The 21,732-nt window shown below is 35.8% G+C and overlaps 1 protein-coding gene across 5 annotated transcripts in view; it reads left to right on the forward strand.

Annotated features, from left to right (window-relative positions):
• The window catches only part of WDR17 (WD repeat domain 17), a 116,524-nt gene that overhangs the window by 75,643 nt on the left and 19,149 nt on the right, over positions 1 to 21,732 (forward strand). For all 5 annotated transcript variants that reach the window (XM_039468608.2, XM_039468609.2, XM_039468610.2 and 2 more), the window contains 11 exons: positions 2,237 to 2,401; positions 4,981 to 5,183; positions 6,798 to 6,947; positions 7,031 to 7,161; positions 7,452 to 7,577; positions 9,078 to 9,233; positions 12,381 to 12,445; positions 16,902 to 17,034; positions 17,827 to 17,918; positions 19,308 to 19,407; positions 20,417 to 20,556. In XM_039468608.2, coding sequence (XP_039324542.1) covers positions 2,237 to 2,401; positions 4,981 to 5,183; positions 6,798 to 6,947; positions 7,031 to 7,161; positions 7,452 to 7,577; positions 9,078 to 9,233; positions 12,381 to 12,445; positions 16,902 to 17,034; positions 17,827 to 17,918; positions 19,308 to 19,407; positions 20,417 to 20,556 — 1,461 coding nt within the window. The remainder of the gene's footprint in view (positions 1 to 2,236; positions 2,402 to 4,980; positions 5,184 to 6,797; positions 6,948 to 7,030; positions 7,162 to 7,451; positions 7,578 to 9,077; positions 9,234 to 12,380; positions 12,446 to 16,901; positions 17,035 to 17,826; positions 17,919 to 19,307; positions 19,408 to 20,416; positions 20,557 to 21,732) is intronic.

A 21,732-nucleotide genomic window follows, 5' to 3' on the forward strand; every position in this document is an offset into this window, starting at 1 on the left:
ACTTTCTAAGTCACTTCTACAGTTTATGCCCTTTATTATCACCTCCTCTCTCCCTAGCCCACTTCTCCATGTTGCAGTAAGAATGAACATTTAAAACATAAGAGTTGAGCACAGCATTCTACTGCTTAAATCTTTCAATACTTTCCCATTAACTGCAGGATGAAATGAAGACTCTTAGCAAGCACTACAAGAAAATCCCTGAATAATCTTTTTCCTATTTTATTAATCTCATTCCCAGCCTTGCCTTCTTTCCCTTGCTCCTTGCATCCAATACACTGGCTTTCAGTTTATTGAACTAGCTATCTGATTTGCATCCCAAGGCTTTCACTTGTTCTGGTCCCTTTTACCCAGGATTCTACTTCCCACCCTACACCACATGCCCTACCTAGGTGGGACATAAATAACTGCTACCCATCTTTCGGCTTTCAGCTCAAAAAACACAGAAAAGTATTCCTTGACCCCCATATGAAGTGAGTCTCCCATATCATTTGCCTTTGGAGCACTTAATATAATAAAATTAAATTTTATTTGTTGCCTGGTTGCATTTTGGCTGTTTCATCCTCTGAAATGTAAGCCTTCTGAGATCACTAACTCTTCTCTGTGTTAAACAGTGTATTCTTAGCAAAACACTGAGTTGCTGACCCTCACTGTGCCTTGAAAAAAGTAGATGTTCAATAAATATTTGTTAAATATGCCAGTAAATAGACTAATAAACAGTTCCACATTCCTATTTCTCTGTTTTATAGAGGTAATAAATATAATTTAGCTATTTGTATAATATGTTTAGTTAGTCAAGAAAGCTTTCTTTTCAAATGATACTGGAAGTCCTTTATATTTAACTATTATGCTTCCTAGCAAGCATACCTAATAAACTTCATTTTTAATTTTCAAAACCTTTTAAAATGTTTTAATTGCTGTATTCATATTCTACTTATCAACTCAGTAGGTAAGTGAACCTTGAACATTTCCAAAGTTTATTTCTGGGGTATCTCTGACTGTATAATTTAGGTATCGTTATGCGTATTATTTTAATGACTATGATATCATTTCTAAGACTTTAGGTATTTGCATACGCATATATATAAAAATATACACATGTATATATATATATATATATATATATGAAAATATATATATATATATATGCAAAATATATTTTCCCCAATGTAGAAACTATCTTGTTTATCAGTGGGCCTTGAGAAGCTGTAATCTGCACATTTACAGATTGGCATGCCAGTTTGCAAACTGGTGTATTTCTACATATGGGCTTAAATAAATATAAGCATTATAACTCAGGTGACAAAATCAACAGTTTGAAGTTTTGAAAGGGTTTTGATGACAGTTAGGATGCAGAGTATGTAACTGCCTTTCTGTATGTTTAGCATGTGGAGACTGTTTATGTGATGGTTCGAGGAGGTGTTCCTCAAGTAGACTATTCTGGCAGGCCTTTGATTTCCGCAGATCTGCCTGGTACTCATAATTCCTTTCCTAGCAGGATTCCCAGTTTGACCACGAAGGTACAAGTAGCTGCTTAGCTTATTCTCACTATTGTGAAAACAATGAGCAAAGAACATGAAAAGATCTTATTCTATTTCCGGGGGATCCACAGTTGTGCCAAATAGTTGAAGCATCTTAAAGAAGGGAAGCCATCAAAAAGGATTGGAAACCTGGACTGTGACTTACTGTCCGAAGAGGCCACCCTGGTCTCCAGGGAGCTTTTCCAAAAAACTTCCAGTGAGAATATTGTTGTTTCTACCCATGCCACAAAAAAAAAAAAAAAAAAAAAAAAAAACCTAACAAATGGGCTAGGGCATATAATAATAATTTGTCTACCAGGAAGAAAGCAAATGTCATCATTCACCATTTGAGATGCTTCTTCAGACCTAAGTGTTGCAAAATGTAAAATTTAAGAAAAATTTGGAAAATTATGAGTCTGGACATATTGAAAAAGAACTTATAGAAACAGAAATACCATTAACTCTGACCTAAAATAAATGAAATAAAAATTCAACCAATTAAAAGAAAACACAGAAAGAAACCCTTTTCCTACTGGCGCAGTTTCTGTAAATGAGCAGTAGTGTGATTATACATGATTTTTTTACATATGTAAGTTTTTAGTCTAACTTTACTAAGGAAGCAAAAATTCTACTTTTAGAAACGAAAAATATTATATACCTTTAATTAGTAATATATATCATATTTATTCTATGTCAATGTTCCATTTATGGTATTTCAGAGACATGATAGCCACTGGCTGTGAAGACACAAATGTTCGTGTTTATTATGTAGCCACCAGCTCAGATCAACCACTGAAAGTATTTAGTGGGCATACAGCAAAAGTGTTTCACGTTAAATGGTCTCCTCTGAGGGAGGGAATTCTTTGCAGTGGTTCTGATGATGGGTATGTATTTTTGGATTCTAATTTTTTAATCCTTAAAATCACAAGCTTATATTTGCCTAGAAATGTACATATTTATAGGATCAAATTATATGTTGAAATATATATATATATATATATATATATATATATATATATATTTTTTTTTTTTTTTTTTCTTTAGACAGAGTCTCTCTCTGTCACCCAGGCTTGAATGTAGTGCTGTGATCTTGGCTTACTGCAACCTCCACCTCCCAGGTTCAAGTGATTTTCCTGCCTCAGCCTCCCAAGTAGCTGGCATTACAGGCATGCACCACCATACCTGGCTAATTTTTGTATTGTTAGTAGGGACAGGGTTTTGCCATGTTGTCCAGGCTGGTCTTTCACTCCTGACCTCAGGTGATCTGCCCACCTTGACTTCCCAAAGTGCTGGGATTATAGGCATGAGCTACCACACCTGGCATATATATGGAAATATTAGAAATATGTAGTTGACAAGTACCTAATTGCATTTAATCCAAACTAAATTAAATTATATCATGCTTATAATATCATTATATACATTTTTGTTTCCTTATTTATTTTGTATATTTCTAGCCTATTAACAAGAAAATTAATAAAAACAAAAATTTTAAAAGGATCTTCCAGGGAATAGAATAAATCTGAAGCAAATAAATAGACAGAACAGTTTGTTGTTAATACTATTCTTATGTTAATATGGAAAACAGCTTTACTGTGCTTTCATCAAGAATAGAGTAAAAGCTGATCATAACTTTAGGATGAAGAAGAGATATCTTAGGAATAAGAATGTTTTAACATTTTTCTGGATCTGTGAGAGTTTCTGAAATTTGCCTTTTTCTATATTCAAACAAGATAGATTTATATACTATAGTTTAATTACTATTTGAAGATGGAATAAATTTAGGCAAGACAAATCTTTATGCAAGTAAAAGTCATAGTACATGAAACTACAGATTTAGTACTGAATGATTAAGCATTGTCATTGAATTTTCGGCATAAATCCAAATTTAATAAGCGAAGTAATTATGAGATTTTTGCAGGGTATGATTTGAAATAAGTCAGAATGGTAGGAAAACCAGTTATACTACTGTACTCATGGCAGAACTCTCAGATGCTGTGCTTCAGCCTGGAAGGCCTCAGGCACTCCTTATTTGCAGTGGGTCGTATAAAAGCCTTTCTTAGGTTTGACCAAGAAACATGTCTTGAGACTTCAAAGCCTAACTACTGAACATTTCATAAAAGGAAAGACACCTGTTCTAGTGGCCTCTACAATAACATTAAATTATTTGATACAAAGAAGAAATGAAACCTTTTTTTGTTTTTTTTTGTTTGTTTGTTTGTTTGTTTTTTTGACACAGAGTCTTGCTCTGTCACCAGGCTGGAGTGCAGTGGCGTGATCACAGCTCATTGCAACCTCTTCCTCCTGGGTTCAAGCTAGTCTCCTGTCTCAGCCTCCCGAGTAGCTGGGACTACAGGCACACACCCACAAACCCAGCTAATTTTGTGCTTTTAGTAGAGACAGGGTTTCACCTTGTTGGCCAGGATGGTCTCTGTATCTTGACCTCATGATCCACTGACCTCAGCCTCTCAAAGTGCTGGGATTACAAGCGTGAGCCATCACTCCTGGCTGAAATGAATTTTTTTAATATAAAGCAGAAAGGGATATGCCATAAGACATAAGAATATATAATTTATCTCCTATATAGTGCAAAATAGTAATACTTTTGAAGTACCACTATTTTCTTGTCAGTTTGGCATGTATCTGTGACTAAAAAAATATTGTGAATCATCTAAGCAAAATTAGCATTTGGAGGTCTTAAATTGTGAGTTCAAATTTTAGTTTCAGTAACATTTGTACAATCTACTGATTGTACAAATGTTACTGAATGTAATTGTACAAATGTAATTTCATGAATCCAGTTATATTTAAATTTGTAACTTGATCTGAGATTTATTCTACACTGACCGAGCAACTTATATCACTGACAAAAAAAAAGAAGGAATGATTTGCTGTATTGATTAAACATAAATATGAAGTGACATTTTAAATAATACCCATTATCATACATTTTATGCTTTTATTATTTACAAATAATCTTAATATCTTAAGTTATTGCATCTGTATTATTAGTCTTATTTTTTCCTCTTTGGTTATATCTGTTTTTGATATTTCATTTTAACAAAGCAATTTTATTCACATAAAAACTGTGAAATAATATATTTACTACCAGGAAGAAATGAAGAGTAAAAGTCAAGAAAGCAAATATGTTTAAATAAGCTAGCACTAGCCTAGTTAAATATTCATTTCCATCTACTGTAAAGAAAAGTACGTGAGGGGATGAATTTGTTCATTTGCTTGATTTAATTGTTCTGCATTGTAAGCATGTATCAAAAGATCACATTTACTCATAAATATATACAATTATTATTTTTTCAATTAAAATGAAGAGAACCTTATATCTTGAAATATAAAATGTTTCTAGATATGCTAATAAGTAATTATTGTGCTCTATGAAGTATTTGTTAATACTCTAGATACATTATAACTTGAATGTTATTACATCCATAATATTCTGTTTCAGTACTGTTCGAATCTGGGATTATACTCAAGATGCGTGCATAAGTATTCTTAGTGGACACACTGCACCTGTGAGGGGATTAATGTGGAACACTGAGATTCCATATCTGCTAGTATCTGGCAGCTGGGACTATACTATAAAAGTATGGGACACACGAGAAGGAACTTGTTTGGATACTGTGTACGATCATGGTGCAGATGTGTATGGTAAAGTGTCTCTTATTCTTTCGTGTTTTTGTTATATTGACATACTAATTATGCTTATAATTTCTGAGGAATACAGTATTTTTGAAGAAGTTATATGGTGTTTCATTTTACAATAACATTTTTCTCATTAGAAAATATACATGTTAATTATTATAACACCAGAATAGAAAGAAGAGAGAGCCAAGAAAAATTATCAGAAGATGACTATTGTTAGCACTGTGGTGTCTTTTCCCTCCTGTCTGCAGGTGTGTCCGTGTTTCTGTGTACACACAAACACACACAATACGCACGTATTCCAATGGGCATATATGGCTTAGGTTTTTTTCCCTTTCTTTAACATCACTCCAGAGGTAAGTTGTAGAACAGGAAATCAGTAATAAGGTAGATACCGCTTACTTAACCATTCCTCTATTCTTGGATGTTTAGTACAATATATTTTTAATATAATCCCAAGTTTCTAAATATAATTGATGTGAGTATGGAAAATCAGATTACTTACCATTTGCACATTATTTCACTCTCATTCTTGTTGGTATTTATTCTCATTCTTAAACCTTGATGAGAGTAAATGGGTGGATTAAGAAAGCAAAAATGATTTCTTAGAGAAAGTGTAACCTCAATCTAGATCAGAATCAGATCCATGTGCTTGACCACAATGGCCGTTTAGCCAAGGCAATGTGGGACTGAGTGTGGGAGAGAAACATATTTGTTGATATTTGCATTGAAAGGTCCCCAACTCTTCATCTGCCCATCCATTAAGTCATAGATACTATGTATATTGTCTGTTTTGTAGCATACTTTTTGCTGCTTAACCACGCAAAATACAATTTTAACATTTTCACCGTGACCATTTGCTTTCTGATAATTTTTTTCTTTTTTCTTTTTCTTTCTCTTTCTCTCTCTCTCTCTTTCATTCTTTTCTTTCTTTCTCTCTGTCAGTCTCACTCTGGCTCTGTCGCTCAGGGTGGTGTACAGTGGCGCAAACACAGCCCACTTCAGCCTTTCCTCCCAGGCTTAAGAGAGCCTTCCAAATAGCTGGGATGACAAGCACATGCCACCATACCCAGCTAATTTCTTTATTTTTGCTAGAGATGGTATTTTGTCATGCTACCCAGGCTGGTCTCAAATTCCTGGGCTCAACTAATCCACCTGCCTTGGACTCCCAAATTGCTAGGATCACAGGCATGAGCCAACATGCCCAGCCTCTAATAATTACTCAATTTTGTATTCATATATATAGAATATATAAAATAATTTATTGCATTCTTGTATTATTTTTGGCCAATAACGGCCCCCTGAGGCCATTTATCCGGCCCCCCGCCGCACTTCAGGAAGGGGCATCTCTTTCATTGGTGGTCAGTGAGAGGAGCACAGTATGTGGTGGCCCTCCAACGGTCTGAGGGACAGTGAACTGGCTCCCTGTGTAAAAAGTTCGGGGACGCCTGAATTAACTAAATTCAGATAGAAGGTTGACTGCAAACCTTTCCGTTCCTCAGAATATTTCTTCATAGCTTCAATTCTGTAGAAGTTTTATGAAGTACATTGCATATAAATAAAGAATATTTTTCAATGTTCACTTTAATTAAAATAAGGTTTTTTTTTTTTTTTCATCAGGTTTAACCTGCCATCCCAGTCGCCCCTTCACTATGGCCTCTTGCTCCCGTGATTCTACAGTGAGACTCTGGTCATTAACACCCTTAATCACTCCTGTACAAATAAATATTTTGGCAGACAGATCTTGGGAAGAAATTATTGGGAACACTGGTATGGAACATATACATGTATTAGAGTTTGTAAATCATGTTTTCTGAGAAATTTTTTGTCACTGAATTATGTCTGTTTTTCAGATTATGCTATAGAACCAGGCACTCCTCCTCTACTGTGTGGTAAAGCGTCAAGAGATATTAGACAAGAAATAGAAAAACTAACTGGTAATTCTCGAATGAAAAAACTAAGATGGTTTTCAGAATGTTTATCCGTAAGTATTACAGGAATTAAATGCGAACATTTTCCCTTTAGCCAAAATGAATCATTACAACTGTTGTCGTTCACATATTTGCATGTACCATTCCAATTCATTGGGTACCTCTTAACGTAGTCTGTACCCTATAAGAAAGCCAATGTAAAATCAGAAACAATACATGAGATAATGTATATTATGTTAATTTTTAAATTTAGATATCCCTGCATTATAATATTTTTGAAGATGCAAAATGCTATGAGATTTTCAATTCACTATTACGTATTTGTTTTTTATCAACTTTTTAGCCTCCAGGTGGCAGTGACAATGTATGGAACTTGGTTGCTGTGATAAAAGGACAGGATGATAGCTTACTTCCTCAGAACTACTGCAAAGGAATAATGCATTTGAAACATCTGATTAAATTTAGAACAGTGAGTAAAGTATGCAAATATGACATACCCAAGCAAATTTTTTTGCCTTTTCACTATTGTAATATAAAAATTATTTTAAAAGTATGCATGATTACATTAGTAGACTTAAGTAAATGAACACTGAGGAGATAAATCTTTGATAGAACCGCTCATAAAAGTGAATTACTTGAGAACAGATTAAGTCAATCATGTTTATCATAGGTTGAATCTCATGAAATTCTTTAAAGATCACATGGAACTCCTTGAAATGCTTTATCTTTCCCCTATTAGCAGATGATTATGACATATGGACTGTTCTAATTTTAGTCTCAAAGGGCCTAATAGGCTATTCTGGGATATGTTAAATGAAAAATGATCATATTATAGCTCTTAATGAATTTCAGTAAAATCTAGTAGTTACCTCACCCCTGGAGCAATCTGTAGCACTAAGAGCAAAACCTATTCTAGGACCAGAAAGAAAAACTTGCTTATATATTTTCTGAAATACCTATAGTTAACTATTAGAGCATGGAGACAGTTGTGCCAGATATGTGGATCTCCTGCTTATAAAGAGCAGTTTTTTTTTTTTTTTTTTTTTTTTCCATCAAGAGGAAGTGCTTCTTTCATCACAGGCTAAACACCTAATGACTGTAACTGCAAACTCTATTTGATAGGAGAGGAGCTGAATAAAGTAAGCCAGTAACTTTTTATTTTTATTGGCAGCCTCTCTGTATTGTTGCATATTACTTTATCATTACCTTTTAATCTGTTCTGTATAACTACCAACACCTGGAGAGGGTTAAGGACAATGGGATTCAGTCTCTCCCCTCCTGCGTCTTGTGCCCACACACACTCCAAAATACTATGTTTATAAAAATATCATATTTTATAGAGAAACATACTTTTTAAATATTGACTTTCCAGAGCTATATGCTTTTGAAATATGTATTCATGTAATGTTATCTGATCATCTGTTATGAACTCTTGTAAAACACGTTTTTAGGCCAGATGTGGTGGCTCATGCTTGTAATCCCAGCACTTTGGGAGGCTGATTCTGACCAACATGATGACACCCCATCCCTACTAAAAATATAAAAATTAGCTGTGTGTGTTGGCGTGTGACTGTAGTCCCAGCTACTCAAGAGGCTGAGGCAGGAGAATCGCTTGAACCCGGGATACGAAGGTTGCAGTGAGCCAAGATGGTGCCACTGCACTTCAGCCTGGCAACAGACCAAGACGCTGTCTTAAAAAATAATAATAACAATTTTAAAAGTTTTTAAATTATGGATGCGTAATAGTTTATAGAGTATATGTGATATTTTCATACAAGCATACAATGAGTATTGATCAAATCAGAGTAATTGGGGTATCCATCACCTCAAGCATTTATCTTTTTTTGTGTGTTAGGCACATTTCAATTCCATTCTTTTAGTTATTTTGAAATATACAACAAATTATTATGGCACATACAAAACAAAATATGACAAAAGTTTCAAATTTCTATTTTCTTTTTTAAACCAGTCTGAAGCTCAAGAACTAACAACAGTCAAGATGTCCAAATTTGGTGGTGGTATTGGTGTGCCTACTAAAGAGGAAAGACTGAAGGAAGCTGCTGAAATCCACTTGAGATTAGGACAAATTCAGAGATACTGTGAACTTATGGTTGAACTTGGAGAGGTAATGTGCCATTAAAATAAAACTAATGAGTTTAACATAGTAGTCTAAATACTAAGAATACACTCAATTTTAAGTATTAAAAATGTGAAGCTCAGCACTTTGGAGACCAAGGTGGATGGATCACTTGAGCTCAGGAGTTCAAGACTAGTCTAGGCAACATAGGAAACCCTACCTCTATAAGAAACACAAAAAATTAGACAGTCATGGTGATGAGCACTTGTAATCCCAGTTACTTGTGAGGCTGAGAGGATCACTTGAGCCCAGGAAGCAGAGGTTGCAGTGAGCTATGATCATAGCACTGCACTCCAGCCTGGGCTACAGAGTGACCCTATCTCAAAAAAAAAAAAAGAAGCTTTTTTTTTACAGACCTAATTGATTCTCTGCCAATCTGATATTAAGTGTAGACTCTAGGAGAATAGTTATCTGAGTGTTTCAGGCAGCAGCATTAGCATCAGTGGGGAACCCTATGCATCCTCGCCCCAGACCTACAGAATCAGAGACTGTAGGGATGGAGTCCAGCCATCTTGTGTTTTTATAAGCCCTCCATGTTATTCTCTTACATGCTGAAGTTTGAGACCTACTGCCCTAGGCTGGAATCTTAACTTCTTAAAATCAAACATACAAACAAACAACTATGTTGGCTGATTTGTTCACAGTAGAATCCCCTTGCTAATACTACTTAGTATTACTAAATCCTGCACTGGCCAGAAGGGTTTCTGCTGAGTATCATCTAATAAAGGATGGTCGTAAGACACATCCTGATTGTTCCGTGGAGGACTAAATCAACAGAACTGATTTTACAAAAAGGTTAGGATGAATTTATGCTTTTGCTACCCTTTGGTAGATGGGTAGTGACTACAGTGGAACATGGAAGCATGGGGCTTCTGTTTCTTGACCCTGGGTGTTGACTACATGGGCATATTCAGTTTGTGTAAACTTACTGGACCTTTCCCTTTTCTTTGTATGCATTTTAGTTCAATTAAAATTCTGCCTTTCCCTGCCTCACCAAAACGAAGGTTAGAATGGACTTATTTAATAGCTTATAGTCTTTTAAAATGTCTGAGTTAGTTCATTGTGTAGTGACAGAGTGACATTAAGAATGCTTGTAAAGTAAAACTAAACAATATGGTTACATTAAAATAAATCAAACGTAAATTTGGCTCACCGTTTTGCTTTCCATATACTTCAAGACAAACTGAATTACTGCTGGACCCCAAATAATAAAATGTGCCATTTAAACATGTTATCAGAAAGGCATTATAAATTTAAAAGTATTTAATTTAGGAGCAACATAAAAATTTTCCTTATTAAATAGTAAATATTTAACTAAAAGTTACTTCACTAAGCAGCATTACTGCAGAGATCTATCCAAAGTCAGGGAGAAAGGAATTAGTAAATTTTGGTAGAACAGTGTAATTCTTTAGCTTTCTGAGTTTTATATTTGATTAAATGTAATTTAAACTGTCTTTAAGTCAACTCCTGTTTCAATCAGGTATCTGTTTGTGAAACTTAATAATTTTATTGTTGTGCAGGTTCATGAATATACTTAATAATCCAAAGAACTGCAAGTTGTTAGAAATATGGGTGTCTTTAGAGTCATTCATAATCACTTCCTTAGGAATTTTTTTTAATTTTGTTTAAGCGTAATACTGTGAGGTTAGGTAAACATTTAATTTTTTTGCTTATTAAACATGTTTCTATTAAAGGAGTTTGGTGAATTCAAAGTTAATTTAATCTACATTCCAACTTCTTTCTTCCATTAGAGACAGATTTCCCCTGAAACTATATGTTAAGATACCTTTTAGGTAACATGATTTTAAATATGTAGTATTAAAAATTGCCTGTTTAAAGTTTAACATTATTTTCTAGTTAATTACCAATTTCCTAGTGAAAATTACAGTAGAACCCTAATGCTTTGCAGAGCCTTAATTAAAATGAAATTTTGATGCATGTAGTGATATTTCAGAAAATTCTCTTCTCAGTTCCACTCTAGACTGGAATTCAGTGAAACCTATATTTTCATCTAACAGTCACAATTCACAATCAGCCTTTATTAAACAATGAGCTTCTTCAATAGAAGTCTAATTTCTAAATAGGAAGACAAGTATCATATTATCAGTTAAATTAAGAAATGACAATAAATAAAATTTATTAAAATGAATAGGAAAGGAACAAAATCAAAATAGGTGGTATATTTGTTCAATATAAGCAGCAGTGAAATAAAAATGTTAGCATTATTTTGAACACCATAGAATAAATTACTCTGGAGTTGTATTAGAAGATGAGTCATTGTATTTTTCAAAGCACATATTGTAGTTTCTATTCCTTTTCTCCCCTTCCCTTCTCTCCCTCCCCCCGTCTCTCCTTCCATCGTTCTGTCCTTCTCTCTAGGTTTAGGACTGGATTTTCCCTAAATAATAGAATTTTACGTATTTTAAAATATTTTAATATGTAGAGACTTCAAAAATTTGTGGAAAATGAAATTAAAAGATAACAATAACCAATAAATATTATTTTTCTCAACTTCTTCAAGCTCCATCAAGTTTGAGACACTTTTGTAAGTGATAAAATCAGCCATTTAGTCCTTCCCTAAAGAACTGAGGGTCCTTGGAGTTTAAACATGTTAATACAGTCTTTACTTTTTTTTTTTTTTTTTTTTTTTTTGAGATGAGGTCTCACTCTGTTGCCCAGGCTGGAGCTCAGTGATGTGATTATAGCTTACTGAGCCCTCAAACCCCTGGGCTCAAGTAATCCCCTCCCCTCAGTCTCTCAAGTAGCTAGAACTACAATTGTGCACCACCACACCTGGCTAATTTTAAGAAAAAAAAATTTGGTAGAGATTAGGGTCTTACTGTGTTGCCCAGGATGGTCTCAAGCAATCCTTCCCCATCATGCTCCCAAAGTAATGGCTTTACAGGCATCAGCCATCATGCCCAGCCTCTTTTATATCGAGAGAGGTAAAATTAGTGCTATTTAAAGATTTTTTTTAAGATTACAAAACAAAAAGAAGTCAGAAGTTACCAAATCAGGACTCAAGAACTCTAAAAATGCTGTATTATAACTACGAATCTATTTTTTAAGTGTCTTAAGAATTGCACATTGCAACCGAAATAAATATGCTTCTGCTCTTTTTGCCTTCTATTCTAGTGGGACAAAGCCCTGTCAGTTGCGCCGGGGGTCTCTGTGAAATACTGGAAGAAGTTAATGCAGCGGTAAGGCAGAGACAGTCCATGTTAAAATAGATGTTTCAAAATCATATTAAAATAGAAGTAGTATATAAATACGGCAGTAGCTCTTTGAGATTTCTTATTCTTCCATTGTCTTAAATAATAACTGAATTTTATATCTACTGATATAATAAAGAGTTACAAATAATTTTGGTGTTCTTGGATTTGACTTGACCTCTGATGAAGATAGCAGAAGGCAAATTTCCCCATGTCCCTGGAGAGAAGGACAGATCAGCAAACATACTCACTGATTAGTAAGTCGCTATTGAAACATAAGTGGTAAGATTTTCTGAAGGTTAGCATAGGTTCGTTACTATGAATTATCTCAAAAAATTTCTGGGCAGGCTCTAATTCCTGCCATTTCTTCCCCATGGACACAAGGGAGGCACTGATGACAAAGAAGGATCTGACTACTGAGGAAACTTAACTAAACATTCTTGTTTTAGAATGCAGTAAGCCAACAAGATTTTTTCAAGTGTGTTCGTTTCCCGGGGTTGCTGTAAAAGGAACCTATCATAAAATGGTGGCCTGAAACAATAGAAATGTATTATCTCACAGTTCTGGAGGCCGGAAGTCTAAATCGAAGTTTTTGTCAAAGTTGGTTTCTACTGAAGGCTCTGAGGAAGAATCAGTTCCAGGCTTCTCTCTGGGTGTCTGGTTGCCTGAAGTCCTTGGCATCATGTGGCTTTTAGACGCACCACTCCAGTCTCTCCCTTACCTTCACATGGCATTATTCCCTGTGCGTCTCTGTGCCCAAATTTCGTCTTCTTATAAGTCATGAGTCATATTGGATTGAGGTCCTACCCTAATCCAGTATAGCCCCATATTACTTTAACTAATCATATCAGCCAAGACTCTATTTCCATGTATGGTTACATGCACAGGTATTGTTGCTTATGACTTCAACATATTTTGAGGAACACATTTCAGCCTGTAACATATGATTATTCTCTGTTCTATGCTATTCATCCATTTAACAAATGTTTATTTTATGCCTACGGTATGCCAATCACTGTGCTAAGCTTATAGAGTACTACATATTATTAGGTAATTACCTTTCTTCTGGCATTAAAAACAGAACTTTGGAGTTTTCTTTTATGGAACATGGTTTAGTGGCAAAAAATCAACTGCTGCTTACAGACACAAGTAAAAAGCAATCAGAAGCTAAGCATAAAATTCAGAAGGATTAACGCATTTGCCATGGGAACGTAGACTGTTTCCCTAGCACCTGCTCTCCCGACAGTAAGTTAAGCAACAAGCTGATTCTAGCCCTCAGACTTCAGGCTCCCTCTCCTGAGCTTTAAGAATCCCCAAACCTCTAAGTCCCTGTTCCCTCACAGCACAATTGTGAATGTTGTTGCCCTCACTGAATCCTTAATAAAGTCAAGTTAGCAGAGGCTATTTATCTCACAAAACATTATTTAAGTCTCAGCAAAAGCTTAATGGAATTCCATTTAAGACCAAGGTGGAGTCACTTAACATTATAGAATAAAAGTAAACATTTTGTATTATACATGATTATTGACATCCTTTACTAGCATCTAGTCATTAATATGCTACTACATTGCTTTCTATATTAGGTATCTATGAGTTTAAAATGTGCTGTGTCCTCAGATAAATTGGAACAAAGGAAACCTGAGCAAGATTGGTACATATGAACTGAGCTATAAAGAATACATAGGAGATAACCAAGTGAAGAGGCTAGAGGATGCATCCCAGGCTGAGGGAGCAGAGTACAGGAACTCTGTGAAAGGAGGCTGCTGTAGCTGAAGTGTGGGAGCCAGGGGGATGTGATGCCAAGGGAGAGTAAAAAGGTAGGCACAAGCTAGACATTTGAGGGCCTTGTAAACATAGTAAGCTTTTTAAATTTTTCTTTATCCTAAGAGGAACAGAAAGCATTAAAGGGTTTTAGTTTTTAATAGGGTAGAAAGGGATTTGACCAGCTTTTCTTTTAAAAATTCTGTACAAGCAGACTGGGCACAACTCATGCCTGTAATCCCAGCACTTTGGGAGGCTGAGACAGGCAGCTTACCTGAGGTCAGGAGTTCGAGACCAGCCAAACCAACATGGAGAAATCCTGTCTCCACTAAAAATACAGAATTAGGCAGGCATGGTGGCACATGCCTGTAGTCCCAGCTACTTGGGAAGCTGAGGCAGCAGAATCGCTTGAACCAGGAGGCGGAGGTCGCAGTGAGCCAAGATTGTGCCATTGCACTCTAGCCTGGTCAATAAGAGCGAAACTTTGTCTCAAAAAACAAAAAACAAAAAACAAAAAAAAAAAAGAGAGAGAGAGAAAGTCTGCACAAGCTGAAATATCAAGAACAGATTAGAAAAGGCCAGGCCGGGCGCGGTGGCTCAAACCTGTAATCCCAGCACTTTGGGAGGCCGAGGCGGGTGGATCACGAGGTCAAGAGATCGAGACCATCCTGGTCAACATGGTGAAACCCCGTCTCTACTAAAAACACAAAAAATTAGCTGGGCATGGTGGCGCGATCTTGTAATCTCAGCTACTCAGGAGGCTGAGGCAGGAAAATTGCCTGAACCCAGGAGGTGGAGGTTGTGGTGAGCCGAGATCGCGCCATTGCACTCCAGCCTGGGTAACAAGAGCGAAACTCCGTCTCAAAAAAAAAAAAAAGAAAGAAAGAAAGAAAGAAAGAAAGAAAGAAAAGGCCAATAGCAGATATGAGGAGACCAGTTAGAAGGCCATTAGCATAGCTGAGTCAGGAGACAGCAGTAGCATGGATGCCATCTGTAGTGACCGGGGACAATGAGGAAAGTAGACAAATTTGATATATCTAGGAGTTAAAATGAACTGGATTTGGTAATAGAGATGAGGAAGGTGTCACAAATAATTTTTAGGTTTTAGGTTTGAAAAACTGGATAGAACTGTTGCTAATCCCTGGGATTTAAAAATAAACAACCAAAACAACAACAGCAAAAACATCAGGAGAAAATTTGAATCATGTGGCACATAAGATCATTAGTTCTCTTTGGATATGTTGAGCTTGAAGTTTCTTGTGATTTTAGTGGCCTTTTTCAATAGGTAGTCTTGATTTTGTAGCCCAAAGAAGAAATCTGGACAACATGGAGGTTATTGTTATCTTAGTAAGAGCTGTTTTGGTAGAAAGAAGGAGACTGAAGCAAAATTAGAATAGATTTAATGGGGAAGGAAAAGGAGGAGGCAGATGGGAATATACAAAACTCTTCCAATTCTATTTCATTTGTCTTTGAAAGCCAACACCTCATTTTCTCTGACCCTTAGCCCATGTAGCCAGAAAATGGTCTCTCCACAACTCCTGCATTTGTATTTTATAGATCCAGTCATTCATCCAGATTGTCAGTTTCTAAATCATAGTTTCAAATGCCAGGGGAAGTAGATTACTATTCCTAACCAGCTTGTTTCTAAACAGCTATAACAAGAAAATCAAAGTCACATGGTAAAAACGCAGCTGTTGAGGAGCACTTTGATAACTCTGTGAAATTGGAGACTGTTAACAGTTAGCTAGCAAATATCATGAAAAATGTTTTCTATTTTCAGCATGAAAAATATCTACTACCCCTTCCCAAAGATTAAAAATTGAACTCTGGTTTAATACAAATGCTAGCATAAATTTAATATTCCAGATTATTTTAAAACAAAACTGAGGTTAAACATTGAGGGTAGAATTAGCTAGGGGTTAGTCATTGAGAAAATGCCTGAGACTTAGATGGGAAGACACATACACACACTCACACCCATACTCACACACACACTCTCTCTCTCTCTCTCATTCACACACACACACACACACACACACACACACAATGATAGATGCAGAGAGACAGAGACAGATATATGGAAATAGACACGTGTACACTCTTCACAGTCTCCAAAATTACCATCCCCTTTCTCTCTTCACATGTCTGGAACAATATTTTTCTTTAATCTTCATCACTTAGGGCACATATGGAAACCGAGTATGTTTCTATATTATCCTTCTTAGTGATTTTTAAGCTACATGACTTTCAAGGCTCTCTTTTCATTTTATGCTTCCTAAAACAATTAAAATTATCTGTCTTTAACAATATAAATACCACATAATTGCTTAATCCACCTGATATCCTATCACACATACCTTGTTTAAAACATATTTTTGAATAAATTAATTGCCCATTTTAATAGATAAACTACATTGATTTAAAGACCTAAAATGTTCAGGCATATTTTATGTCATGGTCTAAGGGCAAACAAGTACCTATATTATTTATTATTTATTATTTCACAAAACTTTTATCTGTCTTCCACACATAATCTGATTATAAAATGTCTTTTTTAAAAGTGATATGCCAAAGGGTTTTATGAAATGGGCTACAAATTTTAGCCATACTTTCAGAAAATCTCAATTCACCTAAAAACCTTCAAAATAGTATATTATTTTAAAAACTGTCTTTATTTTATTAGGAGAGCTGACCAGTTAATCCAGGAAGATAAGGATGATGTCATTCCATACTGCATAGCCACTGGCGATGTGAAAAAACTAGTTCATTTTTTCATGTCAAGAGGTCAGCTTAAAGAAGCTCTGCTTGTTGCACAGGTACAAGCACATAATTACCCCAGCCGCATGCACGGATGGGTGGGCATGTAGAAGGGAGAAGATTGTGTTGACTGGCTCACCCACACAGAATTGACAAAGTCATAAAGGGCCTGGCTACTGCCCTCCTCACTGGCATTCTATTTCATCATTTTAGATCATACTATTTTTTTTTTCTGGTCACAATGAACTTATTGTATTTTATTTTAGTATTTATTTATTTATTTTGAGATGGAATCTCACTCTGTCACGCAGGCTGGAGTGCAATGGCATGATCTCAACTCATCACAACCTCCACCTTCCCAGTTCAAGCAATTCTCCTGCCTCAGCCTCCCGAGTAGCTGAGATTACAGGCACGCACCACCACACCCGGCTAATATTTGTATTTTTAGTGGAGATGGGGTTTCTCCCTGTTGGCCAGACTGGTCTCAAACTCCTGGCCTCAGGTGATCCTCCTGCCTCAGCCTCCCAAAGTGCTGGGATTACAGGCATGAGACACCACACCCAGCTCAATTTACTTCTGATCTTTAAACACACGAGCATCTCTGAACTCTAAACTTTTCACGTGCTGCTGAATGTTATATACCATCTATTTGAAAAACATTTTTTTAGTAATAATTTACTGGAAGATTTTTGCTACACACAATTAACATCTCATTTCTCAAATGCTAAGATTATCTCCAAATTGTAGTATAAATTTCAAACATTATTTAAGTATACTTTGCTAAAAATAGTATTCTGAAAATTTTCAGCTATCAATAATTAGCTAAAGAATAATATTTAATTAAATTGTAGGCTTCTTGTGAAGGAAATATGCAAACCTTACATGTTTCTACACCTAACGGAGCTTCATATTCTGATGATATCTACAAGGAGGACTTCAATGAGTGAGTGATTTATTTGCTTTGGGTCCGTATGGTTGTCTTCCCTTTAGGAATTTTTGAAACCTCTGTAATTCATCCTTCTTTGTATACTGAGGACTTGACTGCCTCAGCCACACTTCTCACCATGATCCAGTTCAATTACAGCATCTACTCCTAAATGAACTGGAAAATTCAGGCATGGAGACAGTTTATACACATTTTATATAGCTTTCAGAAAAGCAAAATGCATCTCACTAGACAGATTGCAAGTAAAGCACTACACACTTAAAAACTAATCAAACCTGGAGAGGACCAATGATGAAAATAAGGTGGGCAGGGCACAGTGGCTCACACTTGTAATTCCAGCACTTTGGGAAGCTGAGGCAGGAGCTCAGGAATTGCCTGAGCTCAGGGGTTCAAGACCAGCCTGGGCAACATGGTGGAACCCGATCTCTACTAAAAATAGAAAAAAATAGCTGAGCATGGCAATGTGTGCCTGTAGTTCCAGCTACTCGGGAGGCTGAGGCAGAAGAATTGCTTGAACCCGGGAGACAGAGGTTGCAGTGAGCCAAGATTGCACCACTGCACTCCAGCCTGGGTGACAGTCAGACTCTGTCTCCAAAAAAAATAAAATAAAAAAAGAAAGAAAATAAGATTGACTGCTTATTCATGTTTTAATCTAAAGTCAGTGTATATAAGTTCACAGTAATGTAGTTTATAATCCTGTGACCCCACTATTGGTGTCTAAAATAGCATTTGGTCCTCTTTTAAAGAAGAAATCCCGATACTTATTTTAAAAAAGAAATGGAAATTAGAATTTTTCAGCCTTTTAACCTTTTTTTAATCCAGTAGTCTGCCTTCCCCTATCCTTTCTATTTGCTCCTATTATTACCCTAGAAAATAGGATATTTAAACTTTTAAGACACTCATCGAGTAGAAGAGGATCATAAAATGTTAAGCAAATAATGTGCTAGGAATAATGTATTCTTGCCTGGATCTTTACTGCCATTCTCTGCCATTTCTAAGCTTGACATTTTAAAAAGCTAACATATGCTGGCTGTATTTTAGATCCCACCTAAATTTTGAAAAATTTCAGTTCAACCTGTAATTCTTCTAAGCTTAACTTCCCCTATAGCTGAGTCATAAATCATCTGATTCATGATGGTAGGCTTTTAAAATCAGACTTGTCTTCTGATAGTTGTAGGTATTGAGGGAGATAGAGGCTTCTCAGAGCATATACTTGGAAAGACCCGTTTCCTGATTTTTTTTTTTTTTTTGAAAAACAAGTCTTTAAATCAAGCATGTCAAATTCAATTTTATTTGGTCTTTTTAACATCCCTTTTAAAAAGTATGAGTTCACTTTTATGATGGAATATGTGTTTATATAGATTACATACATTTTTTTCTTTCTAGACTCCTGCACACAGTCAGTCAAGAACTGGCAGAATGGTATTTTCAAGACGGCCGGGCAGCCCTAGCTGCATGTTGCCATCTTGCCGTAGATAATATTGAGGTACGACACTTAAAATTGGTTTATGTGAATGGAAAGTTGTTTAGATAGTATCATGGTGTTTCAGAGGAAAAGATACAGTAACTTTCTGTGTGAGATCTGGTTTTGCATCCCCTCCAAGCCTGAGTAATTAAGTAATTGCATTCCTAATTAGCATACATAAACTATGAGCTCTTGTTTTAAGCACACATGAACTGTGAGTGCTTGTTTTCTTTTATTTCTACCACAAGACACATATTTGTTAACAACCTTGCTTTAAACATTTTGTCACATATGACAAGCACCCGTATAGTAAAGGGAACACTCACTAGACTTGGACCCAAAATATCTGAGTCTTGTTCCTCTTACATATTGGCTTTGTGTACATCATTGAACCCTCAGAATCTCAAATGTCTTCAAATCTAAAATGAAAACATGAACATCTGACTCACATATTTCTCATGTGGTTGTTAGGATTATGAGAAAAAATACAAATGAAAGCACTTATTTTTCAGTATATTATTCATGAGTTATATTTTTAAGGTACCTTTTACTTGATGACTCACTAATTTAATAAGGAAAATGTTAAGTAAAGATAGAGATTCTATTTCGATATTAAGTAATAATAAGTAATCTAATATCCTTAGATATATTGGCTTTAGGAAATGATAGACAACTTGCATAATCTTGAAGAAGCTCTTAAAATTTTACATTTTTTTCTGATATGCAGATTGAAGGACATATTGAGAATATTGTAGAGTGTTATTAATTAATGACAGAAATAGAACCAAGGGTTCTAAACTCTTCAATTCTGCCCTGATAAAATTTTCTGTATGTCTCATTAATAACTTTTCCACCTAAAAGTTGCAATTACTCTTACATATCTACTTTATAGGAATATTACAGTCAATATTTTATAAGAATAATTGATTTATAGGTTAATACTGCTTTATCTGCTTTATGAGCTTGGAGGGGAATGATGATCCTACCCAGCATCTATGCAACTGAAGAAATTATTTTCTTATTGAGCAAGCTTGCTATGGCATACCTGATTCGTGGAAATGAACTGGAGTTGGCAGTCTGTGTGGGCACAGTACTAGGAGAGTCTGCAGCACCAGCAACCCACTATGCCCTAGAATTACTGGCAAGAAAGTGCATGATGATTTCAGTATGGTAAGAATTTTGAAATTCAAAAAATAATTTTATAGTGACAGAATACATTTTTAAAATATTATAAATTCCATTTGATAAGATATGCATTGAGGAGCATACACACTGGGGTCTGTAGGGGGGATCTAGGGGAGGGACCGCAGGGGATGGGGAGTTGGTGAGGGGTAACACGGGGAGAAATGCCAGATATAGGTGATGGGGAGGAAGGCAGCAAACCACATTGCCATGTGTGTACCTATGCAACAATCTTGCATGTTCTTCACATGTACCCCAAAACCTAAAACGCAATTAAAAAAATTATATATATATATACACATACATACATACATACACATGTACATATAAAGAAAATCAAATCAGATTCTTAAAGAATTTTGATAGGGCCGGGCGTGGTGGCTCAAGCCTGTAATCCCAGCACTTTGGGAGGCCGAGGCGGGTGGATCACGAGGTCGAGAATTCGAGACCATCCTGTTCGACATGGTGAAACCCCGTCTCTACTAAAAATAAAAAAAATCAGCTGGGCATGGTGGCGCGTGCCTGTAATCCCAGCTACTCAGGAGGCTGAGGCACGAGAATTGCCTGAACCCAGGAGGCAGAGGTTGCGGTGAGCCGAGATCGCGCCATTGCACTCCAGCCTGAGTAACAAGACCGAAACTCCGTCTCAAAAAAAAAAAAAAAAAAAGAATTTTGATAGGAAGAAAGTATTTGCCAGTAAATAAACCCTAGACTACGAAGTTAAAAAAAAAAAAGACATGCATTGGGAGAATATAGGATCACCTTGTTTATAAAGGATAAGATTATGGAAGGAAATGATGATATAACAGTGTTGTAATGGTGAGAACTACCATGGCTGTATAATGAAATCTGCCACGATCCATTCTGAAGTAGCCCAGTTGTAATTCCATAATGTTTTGAGCACCTATAATATCATGAGACAACAAATGTACTCTTCATAAGATGACCAGAACACATATTCCCACATCTTAAAATTCTGCATATCTATACTTTTTTTTCTTGTCAGATCTTGTGTCCTATTTTAAATTTGGACAATAAAGTCACTTTTCTAATGTAAAGCAGTAACAAAAATGGTTTTGCTGGGCACTTGAAACAGGACATCTCCCCAGACTCTGGCAATATCCAAAGAAATAGACCCTGGGAATTAACCAGAGTAGCTGAGAA

This window comes from Saimiri boliviensis, chromosome 3 (assembly GCF_048565385.1).
Source record: "Saimiri boliviensis isolate mSaiBol1 chromosome 3, mSaiBol1.pri, whole genome shotgun sequence".
Taxonomy (NCBI): Eukaryota; Metazoa; Chordata; class Mammalia; order Primates; family Cebidae; genus Saimiri; species Saimiri boliviensis.